The 18523-nt window shown below is 48.3% G+C and overlaps 1 protein-coding gene across 1 annotated transcript in view; it reads right to left on the bottom strand.

Annotated features, from left to right (window-relative positions):
• The window catches only part of LOC311140313 (uncharacterized protein), a 41239-nt gene extending 22716 nt beyond the window's left edge, over positions 1 to 18523 (bottom strand). Inside the window, exons 1-7 of the mRNA XM_084175319.1 lie at positions 18156 to 18523; positions 13472 to 13537; positions 9549 to 9732; positions 7046 to 7513; positions 6343 to 6798; positions 2526 to 2684; positions 146 to 367 (exon numbers count right to left, since the gene is read on the bottom strand). Of these exons, the coding sequence (XP_084031445.1) occupies positions 146 to 367; positions 2526 to 2684; positions 6343 to 6798; positions 7046 to 7513; positions 9549 to 9732; positions 13472 to 13537; positions 18156 to 18326 (1726 nt within the window). The 5' untranslated portion in view covers positions 18327 to 18523. The remainder of the gene's footprint in view (positions 1 to 145; positions 368 to 2525; positions 2685 to 6342; positions 6799 to 7045; positions 7514 to 9548; positions 9733 to 13471; positions 13538 to 18155) is intronic.

The following is an 18523-nucleotide window of genomic DNA, read 5'->3' as shown; positions in this document are numbered from 1 at the left end:
CAAAGGAGTGAGTTTACATCTAGTAATCTTACTGAGACAATGTCTCAAACACAGTGTATATAAAGACGTGCCAGTTCAATCACATTCACTGACTCACAAACAAATCACAGACTGGGTTGGGTGTTGAGTTGTAAATCAGGGATACCTGTAGTAGAGTGTCCTGGACTAAGAGGTCTTCTGGCTCTGAGCTCCGCTGTGTGGCCCGTTGTTCTGTCCTCTGTTGGGGAGTACTCGTCCTGACCAGAGAGCCAGTGGGGCTCCACAGGGTCCGGCCGGTCCAGGAGCAGGAGCTGCACACGGGACAGGGAGCCCAGGTCCCCCGAGTCACAGCCCACTGTCAGAGCAGCCAGGCCTGGGGACATCTCTGCTGCGGTGGCATACAGTATACAGGACAACTAAAGCATAATGTGAAACAGCATACCCAACAAATCAGATGCATTTAAAAGGGACAAAGGGAGTCCATTGGATCAGTCCGTCCATCTACTTACAGTTTAAGCGACACTTAAAGAGCGACTTACAGTAGTGAGTGCATACATTTTCATACCTTTTTTCATACTGATCCCCCATGGGAATCGAACCCACAACCCTGGCGTTGCAAGCGCCATGCTCTACCAACTGAGCTACACAGGACTCAACAAATAATACATTAGTCAGGACCAGAGTGACCACCTTCTCTGATTCCCTGTGTGCAGGGGGTTATCACAGGGACCACATGGATAGCCAGGGCCAGGGATAGCCTCTCTGAACCAGATTAGAGGTAGAGGAAATAGTCCTGTATAGATCTGTGAGGTGTGTTTAAATTTGACTGACAACCGTCCAGCTCCACCCCCCAGTCCTAGGCTCCAAAGTTCTCTGTCATGGCCAATTAAAAGGGGATCAGTAACAGTGTGGGCTCCCTGCCCATGCAAATCCTCGGCCCACGCCATCCAGGCAGAGAGCAGGGTGTGGTGCTGCTGTTCCCTGGGAGGGGATTTCTCACAGCCGCTGGGCTGGAGCTGCTTCATATCACGCTCCGCTGCAGGTCAACCCTGCTTCTCCTCTCAATGCACTCTCAGCCCCACCATCTCAGCCAGCCACACAGCAGCCATAATGGAATGCATTGTGTTTTATAGCGCATAAAAAAGAATCACATCTGGATAGTTTTCTATTTGTTGAGTACAGTACAGCGTTTTTTACGGTATGCCCTTTGAGAGACTAACTTTTAGAGACTTTGAGCGACTTGAAATGTATTCTGCCTAGGGAATGCTCCTGCCTCTACAATGTGTTGCGTGTGTCTCTGGGTGTGTGTCTGTTTGTCAGGTAAATCCCTTCAGGTGAGAAAGAAGGAACTGGCTGGCTGGCTTGTCTGATTGATTAAAGAGTTGTGGTGGAGGAAGTCCTGTGGATCAGCATGGGTGAAACACATTGTGATGGGACACACTTTCAGTTACGCTGGGAGTTAACCCCCTCATTAGCCATGATAATGCAACCCATTGCAGAGACACACTGTTAAATATAACAACAGTCTAACCCTGTGATTAAAGTGTTAACTAGCTATACTGCCACCCAGACAGGGTCACTGGAGAGTGGACAGACACACTTGAATGTCTGTGAGTCAGTAGCAAAGTTTAAGCAGTCAGTCAGTTTAAGTCAGTTTCACTGATTTACGTTTTTTGCTTTCCAGGCTCTATACTGATAGTTGACGTCTATATTAGTTAATTGAGGAAGATATTACACCACAGAACAGAAGAGTGGACTTAAGTTGCTGCAGCAGTGGTGGTAGCAGACATGATCCCACCACATCCTAAGGTCAAAGGTCATGGGGTCAGACGGAGGTTCAGGTCAAGCGAGCAGGTTAAACATCTTAAACACCTTGCCAGGGATTAGAGGGGATGATGGAAGCTTGGGGAAGTCCTTAGTGAGTGACAAAATCACTGTCTGCGTTGGGTAATGTTCCACTTCACAGCTCACTGAACTGACCAACCTCAGGACACACACACACACACATGCATTTACTGTACACACAAAGACGTGACACACTGTTCCACAACAGAGCGCTGGGATACACACATCACCGTCCCATCCCACTCCATTACATGAGAGAGGCTGAGGCATTAATGGTGGTCAGACAAACATGGCCACAACAACAACAACAACACAAACAGGAAAAAGACAATCAGGTGCCGTGACCTTTTCATTGACGTAATTGTTACAATGTCTAAACAATGCTAATTCATTTTAACACCATGGACTGCCCAGGTAGAAACAAATCTAAACATCGAGTACATTCCAAAAGTAGCTGGTTAAGCATTCACCTGCTCTAAAAAATAAACGGTTAATTCACCAACTTTGACACAACGTAAAAAGCCAATGGCCATACACAAATTGTATTATTTTTCTACAGTTCGAGTGGCACATGTACAATATTTTCACCCTAAATATAGAGCACATTTTTGATGTAATCATTGTGTAGACCCTTGACAGGTATGACATCAGTGGTATTTTATATGATCTGCTGGACATAATGTGGATGTTCTGTACTGTACCTATACCAGTTGGGCTGCAGTCTGCTGGGCTGAGTGGGTGGTCTAGGGACAGACAGGAGCCTGTCCGGGGGGCGATGGCTTCCAGTTCATCAAACACATGGGACTGGCTAGAGCTGATCTGAGAACAGCGGGACCGGGATGACACTGTGTCACTGCCATCTGAAACAGCACAAGCAGGTTGGGTGTATCACATAGAGCTTTACTACTGTACTGTGTTACATGATGCAATAGATATTGAGGACTGGGTTAGAAAATGAGAATCCGTTCCGAGCAGAACCCCTATTTATTTAGTTCCGTTACAGATTTCCGACCAGCATAATAAAGTTCTGAACCGGTTCGAACCCCCCAAAAAAGTAACGGTTCATATAGTTCCTTTTCGTTAATTTTTTACCCTGTGAAATGAACATCGTTTTTACATTTAGCCCAATAATTTACTCCACCAATAAGCAAGGATAGAACAGCTTGCTGTGGAACGTGTAAGCTAGTTGTTTACATGTTTGAGGACAGATAAGTGCAGGCCAAGATGTGACTGAAATGTCACGGGTGGGGAGAGAGCGAGAGAGAGAGGGGTGGACGTGGAAGGGGCTTGGTTTGAAGTGCTGAGCATCATGACATGATGTGAATTGGAATATGTTAAGGCTATTACTAGCATCATAGCTTCACTGAATTACATAATTACAGTATATACTGGGCATTAGGGGCAATAATTGAACACAAAATAACATTATTAACTGGTTCTCAAGATTTAAAAGTAACGGTTCTGTTCCGCAACACTAGAGATCACTTTCTTTCCCGGTTCTGTTTCTGTTCCTCAAAACAATGAATCGGTTTTCGCTGCTCCTTGAACCGGTTCCAACACATGGTTGTAACTCAATTAGTGCCTGACTGCCTGTCCCCGCTAGGCTTAACAGAGACGGCTCTGTATCATACCCATGCACACACAACAAACACACACTTCACCCAGACACCCAACAAAACTCCCACTCCTCCTTGCCCTGAGCCGGTGTCAACAACCCTCCACCACCACCACCACCAAACCAGGACCTCCATGGGAGAGGATGCCCCCCAGGTGGAGTCTGTGTTAGCCTACACAGAGCCAGTCAGACCCTCGGGCTATGGGAGATGGTACTATACACACAGGAGCAACGCTCTCCCTCTAAGCCCTCATTACCACATACATCACTCACAGGACAGGCCAAACTGTCCGCCTTAATCACTCATTACTTGACTCTTCTCAAAACAGTGAAAACACACCTGTTTTTCTTAGCCTTTTTTGTAACAGTAACTGAAAATGGTGTGCTGAGGGTTTCTGTCATGATGACAGCCTTAGAGAATGAGCTCTTCTTCTCTCATATGGAAATGTGAAACAGATAGCAGACAAACGTATAATATATACACTAGCAAATAAAGAACACACACTCAGCTCCTTTACGTCTGACTACACACACGCACACAGACACAGACACACACAGACCATTGTGCACTCCAGTGCCTCGGCGATCTACTCAGAGAGACAATGGAGGGACTTGACTTGACACTTTAAAGCATATTGCGGCTGTCAAGTCAGCCGTCATTCTGAGGAGTGCTACAGAGTCGGGGCGGTGGTGTTGGAGGAAGGGGAGGTGGATAGGGGGGCGTAGAGGCAAGGCCAGGCAGGGTAGGAAGGAGTCAGCCCAGACAAGGCTCCTCTGTGTCCCCTTGTAACCCCCGTCCCCCCACTCTGGCCACACCGTGGGGCTGAAAGGCTGGGTGGTGCCCTGGGTCTGGGTGGTGGAGAGGCCGGGGCCAGGGCACCACAATAGGCCAGCGTCCCGCTCCAACCCCGCTCCATTGTCAAGGACAGTTACACTCTGGAGATGATGCTCAATGAGGGGTCGCCTTGGGGTCGCCCTCTGATTGTTGGGCCCTGGCGTGGGGATGTGAAAGGGAGCTCAGGGGAGCACACAAAGAGAGGACCCCATCTAAGGGGCTGCAGAGGGGTGAGGGGTTCCCGTACACCCATACACCCACACTCTACACACACATTTTTGGCATTGACATCCCCAACTATGGGAATGAAATTCAGCAAATTCAGCAACATTTCTATTTTGTTCTCACATACATTATACCGTATATATTTTTTATATGGAAAAAATAACAAACTTCATCTTATATATGAATTGTTTTCACCAAAACCTGGGTCTGTAGAAGCAAACCGGATGGACATCATGAAAATGATCAGAGAGGTTGAGAGTAGAAGAAGTTCAGGAGCAAAAACAAATAAAATTGAATTATTGTAAAATTGACTGTGTCCATAAAATGTAGATAGTAAGTATAAGCTGGAAGTAGAGGCCTAAGCATTGTTGTTCACTAATTTATCCCAAGTAGGGAAAGGATGGTGGGGTTGAAAAGTAATAAAGGGGAGTATATATATATATAAAACATGGGGGATTGGAAGTGATGCAGACAATTACATTGATGGAAGTTACAATCTATCTGCAATATTAAGCTGATCTACCACCCAAAAAATAAAAAATAAAATCATCTGGGTCTGTCTACATCTGCGTGAAATCAATGTAACCAGTGACTTGCTCCACGTCTCCCCCATAGAGAACAGCGTGCCACCATATAGAACAGTAGATGTCTCTGATAGAGAAATGTTCACATGGTATATATAAAAGCAAAAATTGATCATATTTCTCTGTCTGCTTTTATATTCTGTATAAAATGTAGATCATGCAGTCTATTGTACTAGGTACCGATTTATAGATTTTCTGATGTTTTCTTTCTTGATCATGTGACATATGCAATTATCCTTGTAATAGAAGCCAGGTGTGTGTGCAGACTATTTACGCTGAGGAAGGCTTTGTTTTCACCTTTCATTTATGCACTTTCTTGGACTATGATTTATTGGCACCATGATGTTCTAATACACATCTTTATGTTGCATTCAAGCCTCAGTTTTGGATGTATTCCTTTTTTCAACAGTGTGCTTGTCGAAATCTCTTTCAGTATTCTTATTTTGACTCCTACGCACCTGGAAGCGATACTAATCAGTAGTAAGGACCTTAGAAGAGCGCAGGCGGCCTCTCATCATTTCTGATAGAGAAAGAAAATCCCTACACAATTTCCCAATAGTTTTCTCTCTTGTCAAAGTCTTTCATAAAGTCCCCCATAAGTGTCAGATGTCAGTGGCCCGTCCTTTATCCCGATTCTAAACGGTAAATTAGCGGCAGCGGAAAGCCGCTATATTCTATTGTGGACCGTAGCTCTAACTGTTTCCCCCGTCAGCGTGCGGTGGTCAGTGTGGATTTATGACCATCGGCTACACGTCTCCCTTTCAGCGGCGGGAGAATGGAGAGAGCGCGGGGAAGCCGCGGCTGAGTGGGGACGGCACACGAGGCAGGGAACCCCCCACCCCCCTCCTATTGTGAAGGGGCCTCGCACGCCTTTGAACTGGGAATCAAATGGTACCAGCTCTTCATCAAAAGACTTCTCTTTCTATTGCTGGTTTAAAGGAAAAAGAAAAGCTTTCTGCGTTATTTATTATGAGGGAAAACAAAACAGGGCTGACAGCAGACCCACACAATGCAGAGCGGCGTTGGGTACAGGAGCATCTGATCTGAGGAGGGCCTCTCTATAGAGCCAGGCTTTGATTTCCTCTGTTGTCTGCTGGCTGCCATCTCTTTGTACCAGGGAAGATGTCCAGCCATGTTGTGGACAATCAGCCCCGTGGCGCTAGGTAAGGGGCACTAGTGTAGGCTGCTGCTGGGCAGGGAGGGAGGCTGGGAGGAGGCTGTGAACAGCCCATATGGGATAGGCAGGGACCATTCCTCACCTCTGACAGGAGAGATTGGGGGAAGGACGGACCAGCGGTGTGACGTCCAGTCCTGTCTCTCCGCCCCCACAGGAGATGAAGTCAAACCTGACCCTAACCCTGACCCTGGCCGGGGAGTTATCCTGTACTGTGGGCTGAGGCAGGACTGCCAGGTGTCTGAGGGGAAAGCTAGGGTAGTAGGGTCTGGGTTGGGGTCCAGGGATGGGTCTGGGTCTGGGTCTGGGTAAGGAGGGAGGACATGGCCTGGCTGGGGCTCCGTGGTGGTCCAGTCAGGTGGGCAGTGTTGGGCCTGGTGAGGGAGTGGATGGTGGAGAAGGTGGTGAGGGGCTGGGTTTGGGGCCTGGTGTGTTGGGAGGTCCTGTGGGGTGCAGGAGGCCAGAGCAGACAGGGACATGGAAGAGGAGCAGAGCTGGGAGAGAGGAGATCCACCCTCTGAGTCCAGGTCACTCAGATTCGCTGTAAAACAAAAAAAGGATATATGGAATAATTCTACTTCCATTTGACATGATAGAAAAGCAAGCCTTGGTTAAAATTAAACATTCAAGTGTGTGTACAAAATCACAGAAAATGTAAGGATTTTGATCACCTATAACAGTTACAGTAATTATGAATGTATTTATTTAGGAAAAAACAAATTATCCCATGGGGCATGCAACAGCTTTGAATGCATTTCACTACAATTGTCTCAGTGTAGGTACAGTACCACATAGAGCACTGCTCTGGCCACTACCCAGGTCTGTGCTGCGGCTGAACTGGCTGGATGGCGGGCGGCTGAAGTCTGAGAGAGAACCCTCACAGACACTAGGGACTGGAGACCCTGAGGGGTCTATGTCCTCAGGACCAGAATTGGGCTCCTGGTCTGGCCTTGGAGGGCAGAAGGCCCCTGAGGAAGCCGAAGGGCCTTCACCCATCTCTTTAACGCCATCCTCTGTTTCCTTCTCCCCTTTCTGAGTATGGACGTGAGGTAGGGCTGAGGCTGGAGCAGGGTTGGGTCCAGTCCCCTGCTGCCCAGAGTCAGTGACAGTGGGGGATGTTGGACTTGGGCAGACTGGGAGCTCAGGGGAGGATCTGCTGGGAGAGGGGGAGACTGGCACTGGAACACAGGGAACAACAACAGCTAAGCGCCTCCCTCTGGTGGTGCTGCAGTGCTGCAGGCTCCTGATCCTGGAGTCTGCAATAGATAGGGATAACATTTACATTTACATTTAAGTCATTTAGCAGACGCTCTTATCCAGAGCGACTTACAAATTGGTGCATTCAACTTAGGATAGCCAGTGGGACAACCACATCTTGATCACAGTAAGTACACTTCTTCAAACAAGCAGCTGTGAGCAAAGTCAGTGCAATCAGGGACAACTACATCTCGATCACAACATTCATAACATTATTCAATTCAAGCAGACGTGATCATACTTTATCACATTAAAATATACTGTAGGTTTTATAGAGTAAAAAAAGAATGTATTTTCCAATCCTGTATTCAATTCAATACAAATTTTGATTAGTCTAATTTATGATTATAAACATGTTACTGTCTTGTCAGAGACTGTCTCAACCTAGGCAAGGGGTATGCAGGGGATACAAGTTTTTAACTATTGGCATTGGGCATTGTTCAGTACTGACAAAGAAAGGTAGTGAATAGTTAACATGTGGGGTCCTCAGAGAGGCTCATCTATAAATGGTATTCACCATCTTTTACAGCTCAGAGGCGTCTCTGCCAAAACCTGCCGGTGACATTTCCTTTCCCACTTTAGTGAGGCCCGGAGCAAACAGTGTTTTCCCTGCTGTGTGGGTCAGTGCTCTAACAAAGGCTGAAGAAACCCCATCCCGTTGGACCAGCTGCCCAATTCCCATCTTAATATTATATATTCAGAATGCTACCCAGTACTGGAGGCAGGGCTATTTATACAATATGAAAGGCAAAAAAACTTGATTCATCATGATGTGTCATTCATTTGACGCTATTCCACCCACATATCAGTTAACTGATCCAAATGCCGCATCTTGGTAGCTTGTCCTCCTGTCCTGAGAGCAGCATTAGAATATCCTGATTAAGATGCCTGTATCTCCTAGAAGACATCTGTGATACCTCTACTCTGTCACATTTCTCTTCTCCTGCACTTGAATCTGAACTTCACACTACCTGGGAACTCTCTCCTCTCTGCTCAGCCACTCTCGCTCTTCTCCACACTCCTCCTTTCATCCCCCTCTCAGATCCCTTCCACAAACATCAGCTCCAGCCGACACCGCCCCGCTTCCTTCTTCCCTCGCTCTATTCTTCCTCTCTGCCTCTGCACACTCCTCTTTTCCCTGCGGGGCCAGAGGGGTGTGAGACAATGCGCTCTTGTTTCCTGGGGGTCTGTGTGACAGAGAGGAGTCAGCGGTAGCAGGGGGATAAAGGGCTGCACTGGAGGAGAGCACATTTCTGCACTATTCTCCTCTCACAATGCCCTGCCCTTCCCATCTGTTACACACACATGAAGTGTGTGTGTGTGTGTGTGTGTCTGCCTGTATATGAATGACATGTGTCAGGGGCACACAGCTACACACACCCCCTTCCCCTAATACCGCACAGCACGTTTCCCTCAGGGACCAGGGTCAGGGACGATTGTGTTGAAGCCGACCACCATATGGTAGAATAATTGGTTTTTAGAACCCGGTTCCAGAGCACAGAAATGCCCCAATCCCCCTGGTTCCCCCTCGGCTCAAAGCCGTGCGCTGCAGTGTGGCTATGGCCCTGGCGAGAGGGGAGGACAAATGCCTTCACATCAGAGGCAGGGCCCTGAAAGGAGCGGCAGGTATGCTGGCACAGCCTTTCATTGGCTAACACCCTAGCAGAGGACCACCAGGAGGGCGGCGCTATAGACACTTCCTCCCCAGAGCAGAAAGCGAGGGATTAGGCCTTAACAAAGTGGGCCGAGGGAGGGATTAAGGACTAACGAAGGCCCAGGTGGTTACCTCCACCTCTCTAACACTGAGACCTACTGTAGTTCCCTAATGAGCTATGGTGTGGGGTCAAAAGCAACAATGCCCTATGATACCACAAGGTAATCTGTCTCTGAAGATATGATAAACAATAAATACTTTATTAATCACTGAGGGGGAATTCTGGGATTAATAAACTATTTATTATTGTATCTTGTATGTTGTTGTTGTACAGTATATTGTAATGTCCAAGCAGCAGGAAGGCTTTTGCTGTGGCTCACCTGCACATGAATGAGTCTGTAGTGCGCTAAGGGCTTGTCTTTGTTGTGTCTGTTCCTGGCGAGGAGGCCGTGGCCTGGGGATACTGGATAGGAAACGTGGGGGTCTGAGGTCTGCAGGACAGGCCTTCATGTGAACCAGGAAACGAGGACACAGAGAAGGACGTCCATCACGGACAGTGTGGTCCTGAAAGAGACATGAAAAACATTGTGTGGGGCAGGGAGAGTGGGAAAGAAACATTGAACCTGTTTTTGATAAATAAAATAAATTCCCAGTTTCTAAATACTGTAAATAAAGCAACATAAAGTAATTCTCCACATGCAACATGAAGGATGAATTAAATGGGATCTCCAACGTGCAGAGATTTCAAATAATGCATCTCAGCTTCAGTGCCCCCTTGTGTCTGACAAACAGATCTCAAGCTACATACATTCTCAACACAGCAGAAAAAAACTTCAACCTCTCCGGCCTTTTTTTTTATTACACACACACACACACACACACACACACACACACACACACACACACACACACACACACACACACACACACACACACACACACACACACACACACACACACACACACACACACACACACTTCTGTGAGGATGATAAAGATTCTTTGAGCACACAGGACATGATCCTATTGCTATTTAAACAAGGGTCGTGCTGAGATAAAAGCGGGCGGGACGGTCAATATTAAACTTGTGGAGGGGTGGGGCTGCACACGCCACGCTACCCGCTGCACGCCAGCCAGGGGAAATTACTCAGCCCACAGACTCAGTGCCAGGGACTAATTCACTCCCTCTCTGGCCTTTAGAGAACAAACACCCAAATGTAATAAAATACCCACTGACACACACACACACACACACACACACACACATGGAGAGGACATGTATTTGTCTTGGATTTAGACTACATCTGAGACACCTAAACAAAGTTCACCTCGTCTTTCACTTTCGATAGTTCTATCCCTTAACCCTAAACACACACACACACACACACACACACAGCACACAGCATGCCAGACAGTGTGTGGAGATGAGCCCTCAGCGTTGAGCCCTCAGTACCCCTCAGACACAGAGAGAGAGAGAGAGGCTGACTGTCTGTGACTCACACAGGGAGGATCAGCCTTAAATCCCTCCACCATCTACACTGATTCCCTCTCCTCTGATCTGAGGGTTTACAGATTTGCATTCTTGTGAAGAAAAGAGGAATAAGTGAGTTAGAAGAACAAGAGGACAAAAGTCCAGGAGCACGCCCTCCTCCTCACTCCTCTTCCTCACTCCTTCCATCACCCCCCACATTATCTGTCACTAACGCCCACTGAAGAGCTTTGTGAGGCGAGAAGGGTGTCATCCAGCCCACAACCTGTCACAGGGCAGGTCTCAACATGCCCTTTACGGCAGGACCGTCCCATTACAACCCCACAAACACACACATGCCTCACCTTCTAAGTCCCGCTTGAACTACCTCTCCTAGTAAACATGGTCTTTGGGGGGGGGGGGGGACAAGCTGTCGTTGTCCTGGTCTCTTTCATGGGTAACAGGTACACAGAACTGTCCAAACAAATTACCACTTTCACACACCTGTACAACTAGAATGGTTTTACGCAACCATGATGAGGTTCACTCAGTATTGGTATTTGAAGAAGCCTCACTCTCTGACACACCCTGACGGCCCACTCCATTCTGGCTGATCGTCTTAGAGCAACAGAGTATAGCCTATGACTACAACTAGAAGTTCTCTGGGCTCCTGCAGGGCCCCAGGAAACGGCCTGACCTCCTGGCGTCAGGCAGCCCACACGCCGGCCTCACACAGCACAGCCAACCCAAAGCCAGCCCTGGCTAATGTCATTACAGGCCTGTTTGTGGTCAACAGCTCCCTGATGGGGATGTACAAGCACTGGAAGATGAATGTAGGAAGTCTATTAGTCAGAGTCCCAGATGGCTTGCAGAGGAGAGGCCGGCGTGCGCTCTCGACCCCCTCCAAACACACACATGCTAACACACATGCACACACACAGGCTCACACACACACACACTTAATTGCACTGCCTCTGAGTGAACCCACTGACAGGGAGACGACTCGAGGCGAAACAGAAGTGTGTTTCTGTCCTGTGTGTGTCTGTCTAGAGGAGGAACAGAGAATTCCTCACAAAGATCCTGGCTTATAAGAAAGCCAGGCTTAGGCTCTAACAAGGTTAAACCCATGAAAAAGAGTGACTTTTTAAATCATGGAGATTTGTGTTTCTGTGGGGTGTAATTAGCTTAGCTCTGGCAGAGGAGCAGTTTGGGGTTGGGGGAGGTTTGTGGGGGTAGAGGGGGGATGACAGTGGAGCGCATTGTGGAGTCCAGCGGATTCAGGGGAGTAAATCTGATTATCAGCTCGTGTCAGAAGCCAGGCTCAGATGCAGCTTAGCATTCAGAGCAACTGTCTACTTTCACTGAGAGACAATGACCCTGCTTTGCTTTTCAGGCCCCTTCACTAGTCCCAGTGGCCCCGCCAACTCGTCCACCTAACCCCACATCCACCATCCATGCCCAACACAACATGCCCTCTACCCCAACACAACATGCCCTCTATCCCAACACAACATGCCCACTACCCCACTACCCCAACACAACATTCCCACTACCCCAACACAACATGCCCTCTACCCCAACACAACATGCCCACTACCCCAACACAACATGCCCTCTACCCCAACACAACATGCCCACTACCCCAACACAACATGCCCACTACCCCAACACAACATGCCCACTACCCCAACACAACATGCCCACTACCCCAACACAACATGCCCACTACCCCAACACAACAATACAACAGTACAAAGCGGGCATGGGGGGGTACGACAGTGTTTAATAGATTAGAAGAATAAAACAATAAAGAACAATGGCCATGCCAGCTTTGGCATTACGTCTTGGCATAATGATCAGTGTTAGTCCAACGGTGTGGTTACTGGTTACACTGATTCAGCAGCACCAGGCCCTGGTATGCAGACAGGGCAATACTACTGGAACCACTGGCAGAGCCTGAGACAACAGAACAGTATACTGGAATACTGGATACTAGAACTGTTAAACTGACAGCTAACTCCTTCTGTAAACTCCCATGTGTATAAATAACCTCTCCTAGAACCACTGCTCTTGTTTGAGCACCTGTTGTTGGTTTGTGTCCCTGTGCATTCTGCAGCCTACTGTCTCGGTGCTCCCCGTGTCCTGGGTGACAGTAGTGGGAGCTCGGAAGCATCGGCGGAGTGGCAGACCACTGGTTCAACAGCCTCTCATCTGCTTGGCCTGTCCAATGGGCCTGTTTGGATTGGGACGGCCCATAAAGTTCAGCGTGGAGTTGAATTGTCACCGTCAGACAGGAGCTGTTTACCGTTACTCGTTACACCCTGATGATTTATCAGGCATCTCCAGTGCATAGAGAGAATGAGAGCAGTGTGATACCGGGCTGATAAACTTGGTGAATACAGAAGTGCTGAAGGCAGTTGAAGATGTAAATGAGGCTGTAAGGACCAGCTAACGTCTTTGTCCCCATTTTCACTTGTTTGTTTAACCAGAGGCCAAGACAGGAAGCCAGCCCACACAACTCTGCTGTCCCCATGACAACCCCACTGTTAATTGTGGCACAACTACTCACATAGCTCTTTAGAGAGAAGGGGAGAGGTGGGGACAAGCATGTGTGTGTGTGTGTGCGTGCGTGTGTGTGTGTGCATGTGTGTGTATGTGTGTGTGTGTGTTTGTTTGCGGGTGTGTTTTATGCATGCCTGTGTGTATGTGTGAATTTTTTGCTGTCTTTTGTGTGTAATGTAACAGTGTTTGTTTACCTTATACACATTGTTGGTGTATTACTCTACATAGCTGTACATCTGCTGTGCATAGTTGGAGTTGTATTATGGCACTCACTGTGTAGTGGTAGAGTCCTCGGTCCCACAAGATGGCCTTACTGACAAAGGACAGATAACAAGGTGGCTGGGAAACAGACAGGACAACAGACATCAGTGAACACAACACACAAACACACACAACAAGGCATACCTAATCATTTCAGGCCATTCTTAAACCTGACAAAAAGGAACATTCAACATTGTAAAGGTGTCTGGGAAACAGAGAGAATAGACATCAATGAACACAAACAGACACAGCATACATGGCATGTCGAATCATTTCAGGTCATTTCTAAATTGGCACCAGTAAATTGTAAAGAGTGCAGAGAAAGTACAGAAACACTATTGTAGACCAACACAAATGTATCAACTTTAGATGAACTAATGCTGATGGAGTATTGCGATGAACTGCTTTCAAAGGAAGACTATCTCTACTACTCAGACAGAGACATAGACAGAGACAGAGACAGAGACAGAGACAGAGAAAGAGAGAGTGTGTGAGAGAGAGAGAGACAGAGAGACACAGATAGATAGATAGATAGATAGATAGATAGATAGATAGATAGATAGATAGATAGATAGATAGATAGATAGATAGATAGATAGATAGATAGATAGATAGATAGATAGATAGATAGATAGATAGATAGATAGATAGATAGATAGATAGATAGATAGATAGATAGATAGATAGATAGATAGATAGATAGATAGATAGATAGATAGATAGATAGATAGATAGATAGATAGATAGAAAGCTCCCTCCATAGACATCCCTGTGAAACTCCTCCTGGTGCATCAATTGCCCCTCTGTCTCTATAATGAGCTGTGCTCTATCTGTTCAGTTATCACACTTTTTGGTCCATGTGTGACTTAACACCCCTTCCGTTACCAGCTCGGCTCTATGGGATGGACAGCACAGTGTCTGTGTGTGTCCATCAGTCTGACCCATGGTGCATGGGGCACTATGTTAAGCTCATCAATCACCAAGGGACGTGCACACATCCCCATCGGAAACCCAGCCGCAGTCACCAGTGGAGCTCATCCATCTCTCTTTGCAGCGGGTGGCAGCTCCCAGAGCCCCTGAGTCAGCTCCAGGCCTGGGCCACTCCAGGGTGTGAGAGGAGAGATCCTCCCAGGGCTCACCCCTCATTCATGGGCCGTAACCCTGCACCGGAGTGGGTGACAGGGGGCAGAAGGGCCTCAAAAGGAGGAGTACAATGAAGCTTACCTTGTGAGAGGACTGCTGTGACCCCCAGTCCCCCTTTGAGAGCTGTGTGGTGGACCTTCCTGACCTGTGCCAGCTTGTGCCAGTCTGCTCTCAAGATGGGAATTAAATGCTAAATTAACCAATCCATGCTTTGATGCAGCAAGTGGCTACAGGGCAGTATCGGGTCTGTCCATCTCCAAGACCTGGAGTTACAGAGCAGCATCGGGTCTGTCCATCTCCAAGACCTGGAGTTACAGAGCAGCATCGGGTCTGTCCATCTCCAAGACCTGGAGTTACAGAGCAGCATCGGGTCTGTCCATCTCCAAGACCTGGAGTTACAGAGCAGCATCGGGTCTGTCCATCTCCAAGACCTGGAGTTACAGAGCAGCATCGGGTCTGCCCATCTCTAAGACCTGGAGTTACAGGACAGCATCGGGTCTGCCCATCTCCAAGACCTGGAGTTACAGGACAGCATCGGGTCTGCCCATCTCCAAGACCTGGAGTTACAGGGTAGCATCGGGTCTACCCATCTCCAAGACCTGGAGTTACAGGGTAGCATCGGGTCTACCCATCTCCAAGACCTGGAGTTACAGGGTAGCATCGGGTCTACCCATCTCCAAGACCTGGAGTGACAAGTTGCCTTTGTATGTATGGGCCTCTCCTGCTCTGTGCAACTATAAACATCAGATGATTACAGACATTATGTCGGATAATATAAAGTCCACTTATAAAAAATAAAAAAGCCTTAATGGCAGCCCATCTGAATAATTGCCAGGAGATGGACAACGACCAATTTCCCCATAAATTGTGAGTGCCTTAGTTAGGACACATTGACCTTGTTGTCAGTCATTACACATTGAATGTGAAATCAAGTATATTTAGACACCAGAGGGTGGTGTTGCTGGGGGTAGCTGGGGATGAGGGAATTATGAGTTGATGTTAATTACAAATCTCACTGGGAATAGAGGGGATGTATAGTGTTTTTCCTAGCCTCATTTTGCACAGCCACCAAATATGTCCTATTTCACCAGACTGCTAGACCAGTGCTGTGATGAATAAGGACCAGAGCTCATTCCCAGTCATGGCCTGTGCTGCTGGGAGAGGCCCTGAGCCCTGAGCCTGTTACTAAACATGAGAGTTGAGCCAGAGGGCAAGAGGGCACACAGACGGTAATTACATGTCATATTAATGGTGTAAGACTACACCCCAGTGAACATGGCAGGGAAGTGGGGTCATTCCAATCTGATCAATCTATCCTCTTCATAATTTACTTTTATATTATTTATTTATTTATTATATTTTTGAGCTTACGGCAACTGGTATTCCCAGGCGGTCTCCCGTCCCAGTACTAACCACCCTGAACAGGTGTGTTCAGGGTGGTATGGCCACAAGCTTATTTTTTTCCTCCACAAATTAGGTCCCTTGGCTCATCTCTGCAACTCCTCAATGGGCTCGGGAGAGGCGGTGCGTCCTGCGAAACATGACCCGCCTGGCCGCCTACTTCTTATCACACCGCTCGCTTGACCCGGATGTCAGCCGCACCAATGTGTCGGAGGAAACACTATTCGACTGATGACCAGAGTCAGCTTGCAGGCGCTTGGCCCTGTCACAAGGAGTCGCTACGATGAGCCAAGAAAAGCCCCACCGGTCAAACCTTCCCATACCCCGGACGGCGCTGGGCCAATTGTGCGCCGTCCTATGGGGCTCCCGGTCACGGCCGGTTGTGACACAGCCTTGGCTTGTACCCCAGGCTGTAGTGGCGACTCAGCACTGCGGTGCAGTGCTTTTGACCGCTGCGCCACCCAGCACCCCCTCCTAATTTACTTTTTGATGACCCGTCATCATTGACCCGTCATCACAATACACATTATCCCGGTGAGGGTTGCCTAAAGTGATTGGCGTTCCCCTTTTCCTTGTCCAATTCAGATGATGAGATTAGGTAGATTCCTGGCAGATGGAGTTTCCACTAGCTTGTGTCTCCCACCCTACCCCTCTTCTCCTTTTCACCGACCTCACGTACTTCCTGCCAGGGGGGCGCTGTTTACTGTTGCATGGCCGCAGTGTGGGCTGCCAGGCTCCTGTCCTCAGAGGGCAGGAAATGCAGAGCTGCTGGTCCAGGGGCAGTGACAGGGGAAATATGTTGGGAGCTTATCAATAACGAGTAGGTGGAAAAAGGAAGATCAAATTACCAATTAAGGGCTAATCGCCAAAGTGGTGGCTGGTCTCGCTCCCTCTACCCTCTCTGTCTCCTCTCCCACTCTCCCTTATCCTCTCTCAGATTTTCCTGGCCATCTGCCTGTGTTTCTCAGGGGACCCCTTTCTCCTCTCCTGAGTACTAGACGCGATGTTTTATTAATTCACTTTCACCTGATTACACCCTCTCTGTGAGCCAGCGTACATTAATAGGCATTTAATCAACGTTTAATCAAGGCTGCAGCACAGCGAACAGAGAACCAGGGATCAGAGCATCCTGATCAGAGCATCCTGTTGAGGTCAGCAATAAAGGGCCAATGCAGGGACATATGATTGCATGAGGGAGCACGCACACACACACACACACACACACACACACACACACACAACAAGCCTCATGACAACAGATACTACAGACAGAAACGCAAAATAATATTGTAAATACACGCCGCAGAAATTCAGCAATGTCGCACACTCCAACAAAGGACTCCCATAGCAACACAAAGAACAAGAACAACACACTAAGCGCACACCAGAGGAACCACAGGTGTCGGAAAACAATGAGAGCATTATCCGACACAAGATGGCACCGCGGACGAGGAGATCGGGTTCAGAAGACAATCATGCACACGGCAAACCTATTACGGCCACACAAAAGAGCGGGGTTAGCTCCCCAGCATGGACCGGACCAGGTTAAAATGTGAGACAAAACCAGAGAGCAGCCAGATCCAAAGAGAAAGCCCAGGGTCAGCTATAATGAGAGCTGAATGTGAGCATCCAACCGGTCTTGTTTAATGGGGTTCATCCCTGCAAGGTCTGTGTCCTGCCCCTGGTGTGTGTACACGTTTGGTTGTGGGTCAGGGGGCTGCAAGGGCTCCGTGACCCCGAAATGACCTCTGGGAGTCAGAGGGGACCCCCACTGGCAGGACAGAGCTCTCTTTATACTTTAATCTGGTAGCACAGAGGATCAATATGGCTACCATCGGCGCAGGAGTTAGCGTTCCAGCCATTTTCGGCCCCTCACCGGGTGGCTGGCGCACGGACACAAAGCCAGCATCCCTCTGCCACCCCGGTCACAATGACCTCTGGGACGGTGGCACACCACCGGCTAACCTACTTAACATTCATTAGTGTCAAAGAGGTGAACAGATGCTCAGGTCTTACGGCTCTTCCCTCTCATGTTCTCACCATGGGGCTCATTGAACAGAGTTTGATGCGTTTTTCATTTGGGATATGGGAGAGGTCTGGCTTCAGTCCATTCTGCTGTGGATTAAGAGGAGGGCTGGGTGGCCGGACTCACCCTGTCCTGGTGGAGTGCTGAGCAGGAGCCATGTTGCCAGGTGATGGTGTTGACTGGACGTCTGGTCCGGGCAAGGAGCCTGGTAGGATGGTTATTCTGGTCCTGCTGTTCTCTGTCCAGTCTGTTCCCCCAGCAAGGCTCTGGCCCTCGTCCATTCTCAATGACCCACATGTCCCCTGACCTAATCTCTCCGACCTCTCTCTCTACTAAACTGTAGCCAATATTCACTCTCTGTCACCCCACTGAGTGAGAGGACAATCTGACATCTACAGGTCAATCCATATGGCTCACAAACTCCATACTAGAAAAAAATGCTCTTTCTCCATGATATTGATATAGCTATCTCCCTCTTGCAGCGACTGAATCAG

Source organism: Coregonus lavaretus (assembly GCF_964263955.1).
Source record: "Coregonus lavaretus genome assembly, chromosome: 13".
NCBI classification, from domain to species: domain Eukaryota; kingdom Metazoa; phylum Chordata; class Actinopteri; order Salmoniformes; family Salmonidae; genus Coregonus; species Coregonus lavaretus.
Note: the sequence above shows the minus strand (reverse complement) of the source record. Positions and strands in the feature narration are given on the sequence as shown.